At 38.0% G+C, this 18,203-nt stretch overlaps 1 protein-coding gene across 4 annotated transcripts in view; it reads left to right on the top strand.

The window, feature by feature from the left end:
• TBC1D19 (TBC1 domain family member 19) overlaps nt 1–18,203 on the top strand; it is a 92,996-nt gene that overhangs the window by 54,574 nt on the left and 20,219 nt on the right. For 3 of the 4 annotated variants that reach the window (XM_067562550.1, XM_067562549.1, XM_067562552.1), the window contains 2 exons: nt 11,006–11,080; nt 16,575–16,637. The exons of the other annotated variant lie outside the window; for it this stretch is intronic. In XM_067562550.1, the coding sequence (XP_067418651.1) occupies nt 11,006–11,080; nt 16,575–16,637 (138 nt within the window). The remainder of the gene's footprint in view (nt 1–11,005; nt 11,081–16,574; nt 16,638–18,203) is intronic. 4 annotated transcript variants of the gene reach the window in all.

Genomic DNA, 18,203 nt, shown 5'->3' with positions numbered 1-18,203 from the left:
AGAGCCTCTCCTGAGCATGTCTGGACTGTGTGTTTGTTTTTGTTATTTCAGATGCCTATAAGTTTGCCAAATTTGGTGCACTTCGCTGATACAAATGCCACCACCCTTCCAAATTCCAGGTTCCTGCTCCAAAGCACGGAAGAAATAGAGCTTTTCAAAGAAAAGGTTGCCAAAAAATTTTAACGTGGAAAACAACGTATTTTACCCTAGCCTCATTCTCTGAAACTGTGGCACCATTTTGGGTGAAATTTGCAAAAGAATTCAGTCAGAGGCATCAACCTAGCATTGATAACTTCAGTCCAAACAGTTAAATTTGGCAGAGTTGTAAGCAACTGAAAACAGGGTCTTGTAATGGGAAGTATAGGGCAACCCTAATAATAGGCAGTGCTTCCAGCCCTGTTTGTAATATATTTTACTTCTCCATTTCGTGACGCCTGAATCAACTTATTACAAATACGTCTGACATTGGAATTGTAAGCAGAATGTTGTTGTACATCTTGAAGAGCTATATCAGGAAGTTCATACACACACACCTGGTGGCTGTACTGCAAGTCCTAGTATAGAAAATGATACTTCTCATTGTGTTCTTTGGCATAAATAAGTGTGCAGAAGAAAATATAACTATTGAATTTGTTGTTTGCACAATTCAACCAGCATTTTACTTCTGTGAGAACTGTACTTCTGTTTCCTTTGGATCTTCATAGGTCAGGAATACCAAGTTGTATCATTCTAAAGTGGACTGATGGACCACTGAATGCCTCTCCGTTCTTTTCCTGTAATATACTAATCCAGGAAGTAGTTGAAATCTGTTTCAGAGTGGCAACTAGTTACAATTAGAATTTTCAGTGTGATTAGTCCTTAAAATTATGTCATAAAAGGAAAGGTGAAAGAAACAACAATAGATGTTTAAAATGACTAAAATCTTTAGTCTTTATTTTGCTCCCATGTGTTATTTTACATGATTTCCCATCAATGTTCTCGATTTTTCTATTGAGTCTATACATACAAACAGCAATTCATAAAGATTACCTCTTTATATTTATTCCTGTAGTGAAGTGGCATAGATTCTTTGAACCTCTGAGTAATGTCTAAGTCCTTTGTAAGTCTGCCAATGCCTTTGAAAGTTTATGTGGAAGATATGGGACCTGATTCTGCCTCCCTTTATGCCAGTGGGAGTTTTGCCATTGACTTCAGTGAGAAAACATAACTTTTATTTTGAAAAAGGATGAGAGGACATTGTTACAAACAGATTCTGGGAAGTTACTCAGTATCTCAGACCAGATCTACATTATCTACATTACTCTAACCAACATAGCTAAGTGGGCAAAATCCCCAGTATAGATGCAGTGTATAATGGCAGAAGTCTTTTGCCCGTGTAGTTAAACCACGTTCCTGAAGGACACAAGCTATTACAGTGGCCAAAGAGCTCAGAAAGGTGACTTAACTATAACAGCAAGAGAACTCCTTTTTCTGGTATATGCTGCAGTTCCTTCATGGTTCTGTGCCAGTATAGCTATACCTGGATAGTACTGGAAATGCCTTTGTAGTGTAGACTAGCTCTAAGGGTATGTTTACACTGCAATTAAACACCCACAGTTGGTCCCTCCAAGGAGGGAGGGTCCTAGAGCCTGGACTACAGCCTGAGCCCAAACATCCACCCTCCCACAATTAAACAGACCCATAACCCAAGCTCTGTGAGCCTGAGTCAGCTGACATAGACCAGCCACAGTGGTAATTGCCCAGTTTAATTGCAGTGTAGACATACCCTACATAAATTCCTTATTCCCCAATACTTTAAGTGCCTGGCAAGATCTTACATAGTTCCTTCTCTTTGCTTACTGATCTCACTGTTTTCTAACAACTATAGTAGGTGAAAAGTACATGACCTAGTGCACTGTGAGAAATCAAAGGAATAAATTGGTAAAAGATTGGCCCATGACACCACAGCCTAGAGCAGAAATGCTCTACCTGCTGAGAGTCTTAGCGAAGTTTCAGCTCCAATCACATTATAGCTAGTTACAGATAAGCCTGCAAGTGATATCAAAAGAACTGACTTTATTTTGTACCTCAGCCTTGCAGAAGAGAGAATTCATGATCAATGAAGAATCAGAAATACCATTCCTAGAGTGGATAGGATCATTCTAGAACAGGAGGAAAAATAGGAAAAATATAAAATATATAGTTGAAATCCTTCAATGAGTCAATTTTTGCATTTATATCCTAAGGAATATATTTTATTACTTTGTTTGCTGGAAAATTCTTTGTTACGTCCCAGTGTTTAGAACCACTAATTTTGTACTAGAAAACTGCTAAAAACCTTGCCCATAAAACTTTGTCTAGATATGATGCCTGTGGACACAAGGAAAGAAATTCTCATGTTTGATATATTTGGCCTTTAATGCAAGGAACAATTTGGAGTATGAAGAAGAAGCCTTGCAGAGATTTTTTTTCTACTCTTTTCTCTCCTTCACTTTGTCCCCCAAACATGCTCCTGTGAGTTTTTTTTCAATGGAAAGAGGCAGTCAGTCCCATGGTCTTTATAGTAGTAATTCAGTTGTTAAAATGATATTTACCTTTATTGGAATACTGTCTTCCTATTCTGTCTTCTTTGTGTTTCACTTTAACAGAGATTTATCAGACTGTTTATATGTGCTCTTAAAAATTAAGTAATTATCAGTATTCTTGTGGTTGCATCATAAAGTCCAAAATGTGTAAATTGTCTAGGTTGAAAACTAAGTTATTTTATGATTGTAAAGTTCTTGGAGATTCTTTAATGGAAGGTGCTCTAGAAAAGTTAATTAGGGGAAAAACTGGGTAAAGTAACAGTTTTACATGATTTTGCTTCACACTGAGAAGGTTGGAACTATGCTTTGTTTCTTAATTTAGAGGTCTAATTTTGTTTTAATTTAATTGTTTTAAAAACCCATAATGTTGATTTTTAATTTAATCTCCGGTGTTTTAATAGTGAGCATGTCTGGTTCTGGACCAGATAATGTCTAATACAATTTTTCATTAGAGTATCTGTTTCTTTCCTCAAAGGAGGTTTAAAATCCTCCTCTTTTGTATACTATGTCTGAAACATGGTTAAAATTAATTATATTCTGGAAAGGAAGATGATAATTTTAATAATCACAAAAGGCTGTGATTTTATTTAAATTGGTATTATTGATTTCTTCAAATTTAAAAAATTAAAAACAAACATTACAAAATTATATTAAAGATATTTGTTACCTTTAAGATTAAGGAGTAGCTAATTAGTTTAAGTGAAACTTCCATTTAGATTATTTTATATTCAGAGCTTTCTATAGCATAGACTGGTTAGCTACCCATGAAGGTTTCTTAGTATCTATTCTAAACTGTAATTTATTCAGAACTGGAGTTTGCTGTGCTTAATTAATAAAACAAGCTGACCTTTGAGTCCAGAGATAGGAAGCTAATACACATTTTAATTAAAAGTAAACCATTAACATTCTGATCATGATGCAATATAATGGCATAAAGAAAGTTTAAAACAGTGCTATGCAACTCATGTTGTCTGTTAAATTCAGGTGTAAATTATAAACTTTTTTCTCTTGCATAAAGAATATCTATCCTTTTGAGTGAAATGTCTGTTTGCACCATCATATCGCCTTATTGTACGTATGAATGAAATAATAATAATGGAAATGTAACATTGTTTTGACTATGAAGTTGAATAGAAAATTTGTTTTTAAATTATTACATTTTTAGCTACAATTTTATAATATTTTAATAAAAATAATTATAATACAGCTGCTGAACAGATGTGGGGAAAAACCCCAAACCAGTTGCTTAAAATAAGAAAATATAAAATAATTACAAGAACTAGACAAGGGGTGTCGAATCTGTGGCCTGGAGCCACTTGTGATCTTAGAGTGTGATTGTGTTCAGAAGAAAATTTGTTTTTGATTGAGTTGAAAATGTGCTCTGCATGCATTGTAGCAAAGGATGGCCTTTTCCAGAAGTCAATATTTAAATATAAATCCAACTCCCAGTGTCTGAATAGTTGTTTTTACCTCTCTTTTCCTAATTGGATATTACATGGTCTCTGTATATTTTACAACTGGTTTATTTATATGTTCTAAATTATCTAGTTCTTGTTCAGTAAATAATCTGTGGCCATATGTTTCTCTTTTACTGCTTTTGATTGGATTTAATTTTGTTTAAATGTTCGGCCATCCTTTGTGGATTAATATATGTTGTGCATGATCTTAAAATTGTAAAATGGAAAAAGCTGACAATGTTCCTTAAAGCACTATACAGAGGGACCATAATATTTATATTTTACAAATATTAAATTTCATATACAATTAAAAAAAAATAGAACATGTTAAGAGAATCACATTGTTCATCCTATTCTTTTTCCTTATTTGTATGTTGCACAGAAATAGTTACAATGACCACCTACAGAACATTGCTAGCTGATATGACATTTGAAAGCCAAGTCATTAATTTTATTCTTCCAACTGTGGTATCTGTCATCTTGACATGATCCATATTAGCTGTTTTTGGCTCTAAAATAGCCTCTAAAAGTTTCACTTGACTCGAGTCTGCTTTCACCTAGATTTCATTTTAAATTTGTTTGTGAAGACTCTATCTAATGCTATGTTTCTGCATTATATTTTTTCTGAAGAGCTAAGTGATGTGCTTAGTTATGGAAAAAGTGATTGTTACCTTTCAGCCTGCTATCTCAGAAATGTTTCACTGGCTCTTTGGCCTCATATATCCCTAGGACTGCTCTCTTGCAGTTTGTTCTTTGTTGTGAAAGAAAACTAAGTCACAGCCTTTCTCTCTCCCCTCTGCGGAAAGCAGAAAAAAATATTGTAGCCCACTGCTGCACTACATATTTTTTAAATAATTAGGTCCTTAATAATCTCTGCTTCCTTAGTTTCCTAAATGCTTGTTTATGATTTTATTACACAGATTTATAGAACACCCATTATGGTGGTAACTGGCCACATCTTGCCTGGCTAAAGTTGAGTCATTAATATTGCCTGCAAAGTAGCAAAATACCATGTTCTCCTGCTGCCTTCACTGTTTAGCTAGAGAACTATATGGCCAATCAACTAAGTTCCCTGAAAAAGCCATTGTTAACAGATTAATGCCTCTTGCAACTATTTCACATTGAAGAATGTTTCTGGTGGAAGCAAATTTCAGTGATATGGGGCTCATACTAAGGTTACCTCATCTTAAGCTCTCACAAGCTGCATCCTTCAGTGTGCCCCATTATTGAAGTTTTCCTCTTTTATTGCCTAACAAAAAAACTCCAGAGTTTCGTAACAGAGATGCAATGCCATAAGGTCATCTGGAGTGTAAACTCTTGTGACAGGGATCTGTCTTTTAGTGTTTTCGGCAAAGCACATTTGTGAGTACCATGCAGTAAAATAATGAATAATAATGTGTACCTGTTTAATATGATAAAACCACACTAATTCACACAGACCAAGAAACCATATGTGAAGTGTGAGTGACTGTGTGCCTGTGTGTATATGAGATGTGATGGTCATTGGCCAGTCAAGGAACACGGTCCATCCATGTTGATCCTGCCTGATAAAGTATGGTGATTGTGATGAAAAAGGAGCTACTCTGTAATAATTTATTAATACTATATGTGACCTGGTTATTGGGATGTTTACTCTATAAATATTTTGGTTTAGTTTAATATGGGGCTTGTAATAAAAACAAGCAGGAAGTGAAACAATAGCTCAAGGTAAGCCACCTTGTTAAACACTTAAAGGTTCTTAAGAGACAAAGCCCAAAGTGTTAGCTTTGAAGATTCCACCTCCTGTCTTCAGCCATCTTACAGAATTAGTTTTGACAAGCAAGGTCAAAACCTGGGAATTGACAAGAGCAAAGGAGCTCTGGGTTTATTAAAAGGGACTGTCTCTCAGATGGCTGGTCAAACAGTTATTCAGGGGAAGAAGACTGACACACAGACGCTTACTAGGAATGTCTGACAAAGTTAGGCCTGCCTGGTTTATCAACGGTATGGTAGGACTTTAGGTAAGATAGACATGCTTGTAGGCTGTTGTTTCAAAATCCTTTTTTCTCTTGTGCTTTGTCCTACTGTTAGCATAAATGATATGTACACCACTGGTCACAGACTCCCAAGGGGAAGAACCACAGGTGCCAAACCCAGGTAGGCACTGTTGATATACAGGCTACTGTAGCTGACAGTCTAGTCTAAGAGTGGGAGAATTGAGGAATTCTATTCCCGTAGAGATAAAAGACACAAGACCTGACACTTAAGGGGTGTGCACTTGGAGAGAGATAAAGGAATAGAGGTGCAGCCAGCCGTGTAACCATGACAGCGATTTACAGGTTTATTGCAATTTTTGTTGCTGCTAATTCTCCTCTCCTAGCTCCTGTTCACTGCTCCATCACTAGACAGTGCTCCATCACTTCTGATGAAGACGAAACTGGTATAAAGGCAGCCTGGATTGGTCACTGGAGTATAGTAGGGAACTCCTTTAGAAAAACTGCTAACCTTTTTTCTTCAGAGGGTATCTGAGAAAGTCACTACTATCTGTGTTCTCCCATAGTTATGGTATATGTTGCAGGAGCACGTTCAGTTGCCGAGCAACCAGCTCTGAACCCCTGCTGTGTTGTTGAGGAGCAATCCCTAATGTCATCTCTGCATCTTCCCTTTTTTGTAAATTAAACCTAGATGAGGGAGAATGGGGTGGAGTTGGTGTTAGAAAATGCCCAAAACAACATAGTGTAGCCACAAATGATGGCTGCTTTCCAGCTAACCTCTTCCTCTTAACATCTGGCCCAGCTGAATGTGTTCACAGGTGGCACCTCTGAAAAGAAAAGGAGGGACAGTGGCCTTTCTAAAATATCACTCTTCTGAGGTCAACTGTCAGTTCTCTCTTTTCTTCTGCACTCAGGATTGCTGTGGGGGACACTTGTGGAATGGCCTGCTAGAAAGAGCAGCAACAGGAATTTGATGTGACCCCTGTTTCAGGACATTGTACTGTGCTGGTATGGTGTTTGTGACAGTGACTTATCACTGACCAAATATCCAAGCTCCTTGTCACATATTGACCATTCTGATACAGCAACAACTTTGCAAGTTGGGTAACCACAGATAAACAGCAAATGAATTACGACGTGTGAATTTTTGAGTTTTCAGGCTCCTGAAATACAAATTAGTGAGGTTCTGCTAAACTGTCTAATTGAATTTCTGTGTTGGAGACAATCACTAATAATATAGGCTTCTTTGAGGAGAAATACTGCCATACAGTACAATTTTCAGATTTTGGATTATGTTGACAGCAGAAATGTTTAATTCTTTAGACATTCTTTGAACTTGGTAGATCAAAAGCTATGTGTAACACATTTCATTTGTTAAGAAAATGTAGTGATCCCTAGCATCAGTGTTTTTTAAGATAATGAAATATTAAAATGCTATGTTGCACAGAGTCATCAGAAATATCAGATATATCTATTAGTTCTATTGAATTTCAAATAATTATAAGGCATAGTTCTGATAAAGGTTTTAGGTCTTTCAAATGAGTTTCAGATATGCCAAAATTGCTATTTCTAAGTATAATTAAATACACATACTTACAATGCAAAGTGTTTTTATATATACATCACCTTCCAATTTAGGAGCTCAAACTCCCATACAAACAATAATAAATTAAGCCTCACAGATCTGAGATTGTTAGGTAAACAATATAATCCCCATTTCATATGTGTGGGAGCTAAAGCAGAGAAGTTGTGACTTGCCTATGATTGCACAGTATGTTAATAGCAGACCTGTGAAGAAAACTTGTCTCTTGTCTCCCGTTCATGTAATCTCTGGATCAACCACTGTGTTATGTAATAATGTACATAATGAACATATAACTGAGGAAGGATCAGTCTTTCGGTTAAAGCTGTAGATGAAGTCGGCAGATCTGGGTTCAGTCCTGTCTCTGCCACAGACTTCGTATGTGACCTTAATGTTTTCGTTTTCCATCTGGAAAATGGATAGAATACTTCCAGTCTTCCACTCTGTGCTGGTCTTGTCTATTTAGATTGCAAGCTCTTTGGAGCAACTGTCTCATTGTGTGTATCAGGATGGAGCTCTCATTGCAGTTAGGGTCCGTAGATATCTACTAGTGTATAGTCTTTTACCAACCACATCAGGTTGCTGTGAGAACACATTGTACATGCTTTGTAGATCCACATTTTAGAATTCTATGGGAACTTGATTTTTTTTAAAGGGAAATTTTAACTTGAAATCAGCCTGAGTCTTTTTGCCTATTTTAGTGGGTTTTAATCACATTTTCATATTTTAAAAATGTTTTTTATTTTGCTTTGTGAAAGACTCACCCAGACAAGAAAAACCGACTAACCAGCAAAAAAACCTACCGTATTTCCCCATGTATAAGACACTCTCATGTATAAGACGCACCTTAATTTTGGGGCCCGAAATTTGAAAATAAATGTATTACGTTACATCACCGGTAAGTACCACTGTATAAGACGCACCCAGTTTTTAGACCCCCCCAAATTTTTCGAAAAAAGGTGCATCTTATACATGGGGAAATACGGTAAGTCCTGCAAACAATTATTCACATGGTTAATTTGAAGTATGTGAATGGTCCCACTGATTTAAACAGGGCTATTTTTGTCCTTAGCACATGCATAAGTATTTGTAGGATTGGGGCCTGTAACAGGGTGGCTTGCCACTTTCAGAGTCTGAGGCCATCTAGCACTAGTTACTAAGGAAGCACACCTGAGCAGGGATCAGGTGATTCCCCTATAAAGAGTAGTAGGAAGCTGCAGTGAAGGGGGAATGCTCAGGGAAACCAGAGTGGAATACGGAGGCTGCTGGGAGTGAGTGGGCTCTAGGAGTGACACCTGGGATTTGGGAGTGAGATTATAGACAGCAAAAGCCTAGAAGAATCTCTGATAAGAGGGTAAATGGATGGACTTGAAGAGACTTTATTTTGAACTTTAAAAAAAAACAAATCAGTCCGCAAAGAGGGGTGGTATTGAATGGAAAGAAAGCAGACTCCATGAGAGTAAGAAAAGACTGCAGCCAGGTAGGGGTGAGAATAGCTCACAAAGGCAGAAAAGAGCTGCAAGAGCAGCCTTGTGGGAAAAAGAGAAGCCCCAGGACTGGATTTTGTTTTCTCTTTATGTCAGTAAATTAGATGCTGGGAGATGAGGCAGTATTGAACAAAAAAGCCTTTGTGGAGTTTATTTGAGAAGTCCGTTTAAGAGGAAACTGAGGCCGGCTGAACATAGAGCAATTTGAGGCCACAAAGGGACGTATAGTGGGGTGGCCCATTGACAGAGACTGTCTGCCTATACAAGAGGAAACAGTGGAAAAAGATAACCTGCTTTCAAATGCACAAAGTAAACTGAAAAGATAGGTACTTTTTTCTTAAATCCTTCTATTTTATGATAAGTGTAGTTCATTGTTTGTAATAGTAGTAACAAAAAATTCAGATAGTGATTTTTAATTTGACTGTGTTCCTTAATTAGACTACAGTATCTGCCTCAAAAGAGTGCTTTAAACACAAATATTAAAAAAATCACAATTAATACATATCCTGAATTATTTACATTTTGTGAACATTTTATGTCTGAACTTGTTTAAAGGAAATATTTAACAAAGTTCTGATTTATTACCCTTATTTGCTCTTTATTGGAAAGAAAAATATATTTTCCCCTGAGCTATTTTCAGTGAACATGAAATGGGTACGGTCTTTTTCCTAGTTTCAGAGTTTACTAATTCTAATTGGTTCCTCAATTTATGGAATTGATTTAGTTGAGCATAGTGTTCTCCACATCCTCATACCCCATGTTAATACTCATATGAAAAGAATAACCACCATTTCCTACAACCTTTGTACTTTCTTCCATGCTGCCCTTTACAAATGCTATTCCCAAACTTACCCGTAAAGCCACTATCCATTCACTCTTCAAATCCCTCTCTTGAAAGAACCACTTTTGCTGCAGCACTTACAAGAAATCGGCCAGCTAATATTGTGTTGCGCCTTTATCATTCAGGCTCTTTGAGTGTGTCCTCTGGAGTCCCACTGAAGGTAGAAGGGTTCTGTGGAAGGGAAGGGGCTGAGAGCAGCTGGATTTTTTTTTAAAATCCATGTAAAACAGTGTAAACCCATAGTATTTATTTGTAGACATCATGGCAGAGGTAAGTTTTTTAAGGAGGGAATTAAAAAAGTGGCTTTGTGGATTTTTGCAGGGAGCTCCTCCCAATCATAAGGGGCACCATGGGTAAAAGCAGAAGAGTGATTCCTTATTGGATACTTCTTTGGTTCACCCCATTGTATTCTCCACAGACATTTAGGGAGTAACCAGGTGATTTAAGATGAATATGGAAAAGTCTGAGCTTTTCCTCAGTGTACTCCTGTGATCTCCTTTTGTCATTTCTACCATTTAGACTGGCATTTTGTTCGTTAATTATTTGGATATTCAAATTATATCTAAATGCCTGACTGACCTAGTTCTAACTTCTAATGAAATTACTGATTTCTGATATTAGACAAGATTTGACAGAACCCATAAATACAGAGGTGTATGAAAATAGAAGGAACTGGAGAAAAGAATCGGAACAGTTCTTTCAGAACTTTTGAGTCTGTGTGGCTCTAAAGAGAGCAGAGGTTTGGAAGACTGAGATATTGCTATTTTGGCCGAACTCATCCCTTCATTCTCAATTTTTTTTGTGTCCTGTAATGTATGACTAAGCAAAAATATTGTATTATGTGGATCCTCATGCATCTACCCACGTTCTTCTTGTTTTATGGAGAAAGTTAGGATGAACAATGTTATGTGTATCTTGACAATAGGGGGAAGGATATTTCAAATGGTATTTACAGGTGATATGGATCTCTTCTTATAATTTTCCTTCCTTTCAGTACTATGCCCTCCTATGTAGCTATCAGTATTTATTTTACTTATATAAGTATAAATCAGGGCTTTATCTCAGACTGAAGAATGATTAATAATATTCATCTCATTCTAGGACATTTTGTACTACGAACAGCTTAAGTCCAATGTGATTCAGCATGACCTTTTAGTGGACAGCCTGATTTACAAAGTGAGTAATTAATTAAATAGTGAGTATTTACTGATCAAAGCAATAACTCTCTATATAAAATAAAATACAAATGTTCTGGTCATATGGAGCTAGGGAATAAAGCTTGCTCTTCTTTGAGTGTCCTCTGCATATTCCTACTCATGGGATATTCTGGATGGTGAAAACTTTTCATAACTGTGCCCTTTGGAGTGTTCACATGGCCCTCCCTAAGAGTTTCTGAACTTTTTTGAGGGTAGGGCTATGAAAGGGGGCATGGTGCTCCCTGCTGCCGTATATCCTTCTAGCCACAGTGGCAGGCAGATGTGAATCTCCTCAGGTGCTTTTAATCCAGATCCTTCTCTCGGTAAGATTTAGTTTTACTTAATCTAGTCTAGCTTTAGTGTCCGTAACTGTTGTTGCCAGTACATCTGGTTCCTATAGTCATGGTTGTGGCTCAGGTGCACAGATCCGCCGTTTGAGGAGATCTGAATGATTCATCTCTTATGGGAGAGACGAAGAAAGCTACTGTGAGTCATCCTTCTACATCAGATGAGCGGAAAAGATAAGAGGGTCTGTCTTGGTATTCCCTGGCCACTTCTCTTTTGACATAATAGGTATAATCTGTGTAGATCATCTTGTCCTATGAGATGTTGCCATAGTTGGGTTAATGGTAGGATTGGCAAGTGCCACCTTGCGCTGCATGGTCACATTGCCCATTGCTTAGGTATCACAAAGACCTTCTTCAGCCTTGTCATTGTAGGCACTCATCTCAGGCTAGCAATTAGTTAAAGGCTCGCATCTCAGATCCAAGATGCTTGGATCCAGAATTGTATCTACTTATAGAGAGTACTCTCCCACTATCTGAAGAAGAGGAGCCTGTAGTTCAAATGAAATATCAGCAGTTATATCCAGAGCTTGAGAATGATTCTTCTCTTGATGAGAATGTTGGTATGGCTGCAGTCTCTTCACCTTTTGGAGGATTTCAATTTAAATCTCATGGGTAGAATGTTTACAAAATTAACACTCCTGTCAGTTGCTTTAGAGGAGACTTCTCACCTAGTTTTTGATATTTTCAGTTCTAACTCGGAGTAAAGTATGTCTTCCAGTTTTAGATGCGACTGTCCTGCCTGACCCCCTGGGTATGTACTCGGGAAGCTAGCACAAGCTGCTGCTCTTCCACCACAGCCATACTGTTATTTTTAGTATGTGAGGTTGGGCAGAGCTAGTGCATATCTGTCTACCCGTGGTGGGAAGCTCCCTCCTAGCTGCTGTATAGACATACCCTGTGTTCAGAGTGTTGTCTTTCCTGAAGGAAATTCTTTCAATTTCATCATGGTGGACACTCCAGGAGAACGTTCTGAAAGGGGTATCTGTGACGGAGTCCCCAGGAACAGTGCTCTTGAACCCCTCGGGACACGGACAGTCAGGACTCTAATGCTTTGGAGTCTGCCACCTCGGGTCTCCACACACTAGTGGAGCCACCTCCTGACTCTAGCCTCGCAGCATTCAGCACCCCTGCTCTGCCTGAGCTGCTCCTATGAGCCCCCTTTTCAGGACTCTGGGGAGGCCTACATGCCTCTCACCTTGCAATCCAAAGTGATTCACAGCCAGGGTGGAAGTCAGAAGGATTTGTTAGTTCTCAGGATCACAGTGTAGAAAGACCTTACTAGCAGCTTAATTAGGAGTTACAGCAACAATCACCTGGGATGCTCCATTCTCAGGGCTCCCCGCAGGCCCCTCACAGGGAATTTGCATCTTTCCTCCAGCCACCTCACCGAGCCATCCCCTTGCCCCTTCCCAGTCCTTTGTCTACCTTCCCGGGCAAGGTGGCCACTCCTCTTGATCTCCACCTGCCATAGCCTATTACAACTTGTTAGTCCAGGGCAGGGATCCTGTCTAGGTCTACATATGTGTGACTGGGGAAGGCCCATTCACCCTCTAGTGGTCTCTGCAATGATCACATACCTGGGTCCCATCACTGAAATACATGAGTAACATATGGGGGGAAACTGAGGCACATAGCGCCTTCAGCACTTAGAGAAAACTCCAAGAATATCTCCACTTTGTCACAATGTCATTCAATTTTCCCAACTCCATCACTGACAGTCACTTCGGATAGGTATAAGAGCAGATGAGAGCGCACCTTCGCAATCTGTTAATTCAGGACCATTAGAGTCATTGAGAAAAGGGATTATACATAACGCTCATCTCCAGTTTATCTGTCTAGCTCTCAAAATTGTTTGTCTCACATCTAGAACGAAGTAATGTAAATTGTCAGAGACAGCATAAAAGCAATTAGTATTACCAGAAATAGTACCAGCAAAAAGTAGTTTTTTTTTTTTTTTTTTTTAAATTTTTTTATTTATTTGGTATTTTTGGTATTTATTTGGTATTTTTTTAAATTAACAGCAAAAAGTATTACCAGAATGAGCAGGGAGGAGCTCACTTATCTCTGCTGTTCAAGAAGGCAATCCAGGTATGGTCCTGGTGTATCCATGACAACATCTACCCAATTTTTCTAAATGTAGGTGGCAAGGACAGTGACATAATAGATCAGTGCTGTGATGCAGTTGCAAGAATGGTCTGTAAAGGATTCAGTAATTAAGAACATATTCAATCTCTGGCAGTTTCTGGAAGTAGATCTCTCTGCCATCAGACAATATAAAGTGCCCTTGTTTCTGCTCAAAATGGACAGAGACAGACTGTTCATACTGGATGCTTTTCTTCTGAATTGGGGGATGGGCCTGTTTATATGCTTTCCTCCCTTTCCTCTTGTACAAAGGGTCATAAAGATAAGATACGATGAGGCTTGAGTAATTCTAATAACTTCCACCTGGCTGAGACAACGGTGGTATTTGGATCTTCTTCACTTCTCTGAGGAGGCTTACAATTTTCTGCCAGTGATGGCAGCAAAGACTGTTTTCACAAGAGAACATGAAGGTTCATCTCCCAGATTCTCTTTCTCTACGTTTAGCTGCATGGATTATAGGACTTCAGTGGACCTTGAAAAATTCTTGCACTTTAGAAGGTTAATTCCAGGAAGCAATCAACAGAAAATATGGAGTTTAGGTAGTATAAATTCATGACCTGACAAGTGTGTAGATTCTGTGTGGGCACCAATTCAGTGTATTAATATTTACTGCATGTAAAGTCTCTATACCTGTCTCACAGTACACTTAACAGCAATAGCAGCACATCATGTACCCAGAGATGATAAATCTGTCTTTGCACATGACACAATTAAAATATTTATGAAAGGTCTAGTTAATATGTACCCACTAGTGAAAGACCCAAATCCATCATAAGAAATTAATTTGGTCTTGACCCAGCTCATGAATCCTACTTTTGAACCCATGGTGGATTGTTCTTTATTTCATTTGTCTATTTAAGCAGCTGTTATAATAGTCATTACATCAGCAAGGTGAGTGAGTGAGTTGCATGCTCTCATGGCTGACCTGACCATTCACTGTTTTTCACAAAGATAAAATTGTCCTTAGACCTCCTCTAGAATCCTTCCAAAGGTTGTGTCTGGATTTCATATCAATCAGTTAATTTGCTGGTTTCCTTTCCAAGATCTCATGCTTATAAAAAAAGAATGTAAACTACTTTAGAATACTTTAGATGCTAAAAGAGTTCTAGCTCACTATCTGAATAGGATGAGAGAATTTCAGAAGTCTCCTAAACTTTTTATTTCTTATGCTGACAACTATAAGGGTCGTACTATTATCTATGTGGGTTAGAAAGTATATAGAACGGATATACAGTTCCTCCTCCTGCAGAGGTTAGGGCACTGACATAGGGTGACTTGGCCCTTTTAAGGGATGTCAGGATCCAGTCTACCTGTGATGGGTTTTGTAAAGGAGAATAAGCCTGTGTCAGCCAATTGTCAATAGCTAAGTGCCTACGTAGCTGGTTAGCAGTTAATTAGCTAACAAACACCTGCATCTGATAAAGAGCTACCAGTGCTCAGTTGGAGGAGGGGGCTCCTAGGAGGCTTGTAAAGAAGAGGAGCTCCCGGGGAACAGAGCAATAGAATCGTCAGTAAAAGAAACTCTAGGGAGGGACCTCGTAGATAGCTGCAGAAGGCCGGATCTGTGAGGAGCTGTGGGGAGAAGAGCTGCAGTTAGTATGAAAGCCCTGCAGAGGCCTTAGTTATTGGGAAGGAATCGGGGTCCAGAGTGCCAAGTGGGTAAAGGGCTTGGATATGAGATTGTTAGACTCAGATGGGACTGAGAAACAGAGTTTGCTTCCCTGCTAATAAGCCTGGGTGAAGGTCTTTCTTTTGTTTCTGCTGAAACTTCCTATTAATAAATCAGACCCTAAGAAGGTGGTATGGGGTTGGGGAGGCTGTTTGGTACAAAAAAGTCCCAGCGAATTTATTGACAACCCAATGTGGGAAATTAAGGAAGGATGCACCTGCACTGCTGCAGCTGGACACAAGGGGCCACACAGGGATGGTACATAACTTTTATAGACACACTTGACTAGCACAGTGGCTACTTCTCTAGCATGTCCAGACATGTTCTGATTGAAATATATCATGATGCTACTTTGAGGCTCTAGTCATACCTTTGCAAAATACTATTTATTAGATCCAGTATCTAGATCCGATGCTCATTTCAGTAGGGCCATACTACAATCCTTATTCAGTTAGGACACTGAGTCACACCATCCAGTCATGAGGTGCTGCTCGCAAAACTATCTCATGACTCGGAATGTGAAGAGGACACTTGAAGAAGAAATGGAGGTTACTTACTTGTAACTGGAATATTGCAAGAGGGCTTCTGTACATTCACACTCCCTGCCCACCTTCCCCTCTTTAGAGTCCTAATGAAATATTGACTCTGCAGTGGGCTAGAAGGAACTGAGGCAGGGGACACCATGTCCCCTTTTATAGTCTTGCCCTCAGAATATTCACAAACACTTTAGAGGGGCAGGAGCTGCAGTAGAGGTGTGTGAGCCTCCTAACAAGCACTGCTGTGAGAAGGTTCCATAATCCAAGCTGCACCAGCCCAGTGCATCCCATCAGTGTGAATGTACGGAGTCCATCTTGAAGTATTCCAGTTACAAGTAAGTAACCTCCATTTAGCATGAATTACAATTGTAGACCCCAGTCCTGCAGTTCTTATTTCAAAATTCCCACAAGAACTCAGAGGACTTGTTGTCTGAATACATTCTGCAGGATTGAGCCCTAAACTGCTGCTGTTTGGGGTGGGTAGTTAATGATGACACAGTGGTGCTTTTTGTTTGGTCCTGGTCTGAACAAACACCAAGAGGAGAGCTTTTGGTCTCTGAGTTTTACTCCAGAATACGGTTGTAATCAAGCTATTGTAGTGTTTTTTGTGTTGGACCTATAAATATGAAGTCTATGTTTGACATAAGCTCATAAGTGAAGGGAAACTCATTAATGCTGAAACAATTTCCTTAACCACTATGCTAAGCCTAGATTCTTCAGGCATCTCCCAAATGGAAAAGTTATCTTTCAGCTCCAAACTGCTCTAATTTTTAATTGTAGGATGTAAAGCTGACAGCAAGCAATGATGACTACTATTTTGTATTTGAGGATTATTTATATCAGGTAAGTAACTAGTTCTGTTTTAGAAAAGATGAAAGTATACACTTATTGGATTGTAACGTCTTTGGGACAGGAACTGTGTTTTTATACATGTTTGAACTGCACCTAGGGTAATGGGGCCCCTATCTGAGGGCCCTTGGTTCTATTGCAATGCAAATAATAACTTCACTTTGTGGATATAGGTTAGATAAAATAACCTATTTGTTATAGAAAGATCAGGGTCACTCACTCGCTGTTTAAATGCCTTTGACTTTCTGAAGTCCTTTGTATTATCAAATAGAATATTTCTGAATTTGAACAAGACTAGAAGTTGAGCAAGATTCTTGAATGGAAGTGTATTGGAGGAGACAGTCTTATTCAGATGCCCCCAAATTGGAAATGATTCTACATATTTGTTTTTTCAGTACAGTAACATATAAGGGATGAAGCCAAATGGTTCTTTATTTTTCCAGTAGTCATATGTTAGTCAACTTTTTTCTTTTTTAAACTGTCTTGAGGAGAATAATCAAAATCTTATATTAAAAATAAAAATAGTGCTTGACAATGGCCTACTGTAACAGATAATGAAGTAGTTTACTATTTTTTTATTTTTAAAATATTTATTATAAATATAGTATTATGTGTGGATGCAGCTATGTTATTTCCCTCATTTCTAAAATTATTTCTAGGAAATGGAAAGCTAATTTATATGGAATTATCTAGATTACTTCACTTTAAATCTCTTTAAATGGAAGGAGATTACGTTAATAAATTTCCTAATGTGTATTTGATTGCAGTGTCAACATAAATGTCATGGAGCAAACTTACCATTTGCACAGCACTTTCAGCTTGATTAGTCACAGCTGTTAGGGTGGGCTTGTTTAATTTTGTTTTTTATAGCTACATGAAACTAAATGTGTGCCCTTTTTGAAGTTAGTGTGTATGTAAGTCTGTGCTTTCAGTGTGGAGGAAAAATTAACTTGTTCCTATATGTAGAATATATACACATTTAATATATTTATTTAAAAATATCTGTGTATATATAACTTTAAGCATTCTTTTAAGTGTCCAGTTGAAATAATATCCCTATTTCATTGCAGTTAAAAGTACAATTGCAGCTTTCAAATAAAAATATATCTGAATTAAAATGTGATTTATATTCTGAAAAGAGACTTCATAAAATTAACATCCTACGTATCCATATTTATTCAGTCTCAAATACTTCTATGTATATTTTTTTCTGTTTAGGAGTTCGAAGATAATTTTTCTAATTGTCAGTCCTAGCCTCTCAGCTTGGGAGGTGAAATCAAACTGTTCTTTTAGCTCAATAAATATGCTAACAATTTGTAGTTACCTGACAATCATGAAGAAGAAAGAATAATTTCTGTGTTGGCGCTACAGTGATGACAGAAATAAAAGCTTGACTCTTTCAGTGCTAGGAAGCATATTCACTCAGTGACATAAGACAGCAGATATGCTAAATCTGATGACATTTTTGCAAGTCCTTTCTCAGTACATAACCAAATTTGAAGGTTTTATTTTTGTTTCAACATTTAAGTCTTAACTGAGTTATAAAGATGAATGTCATTG

The sequence above is a fragment of the Emydura macquarii genome, unplaced genomic scaffold (genome assembly GCF_026122565.2).
Source record: "Emydura macquarii macquarii isolate MOO-44397 ecotype Brisbane River unplaced genomic scaffold, CSIRO-AGI_Emac_v2 contig_2448, whole genome shotgun sequence".
NCBI lineage: Eukaryota > Metazoa > Chordata > Testudines > Chelidae > Emydura > Emydura macquarii.
Note: the sequence above shows the minus strand (reverse complement) of the source record. Positions and strands in the feature narration are given on the sequence as shown.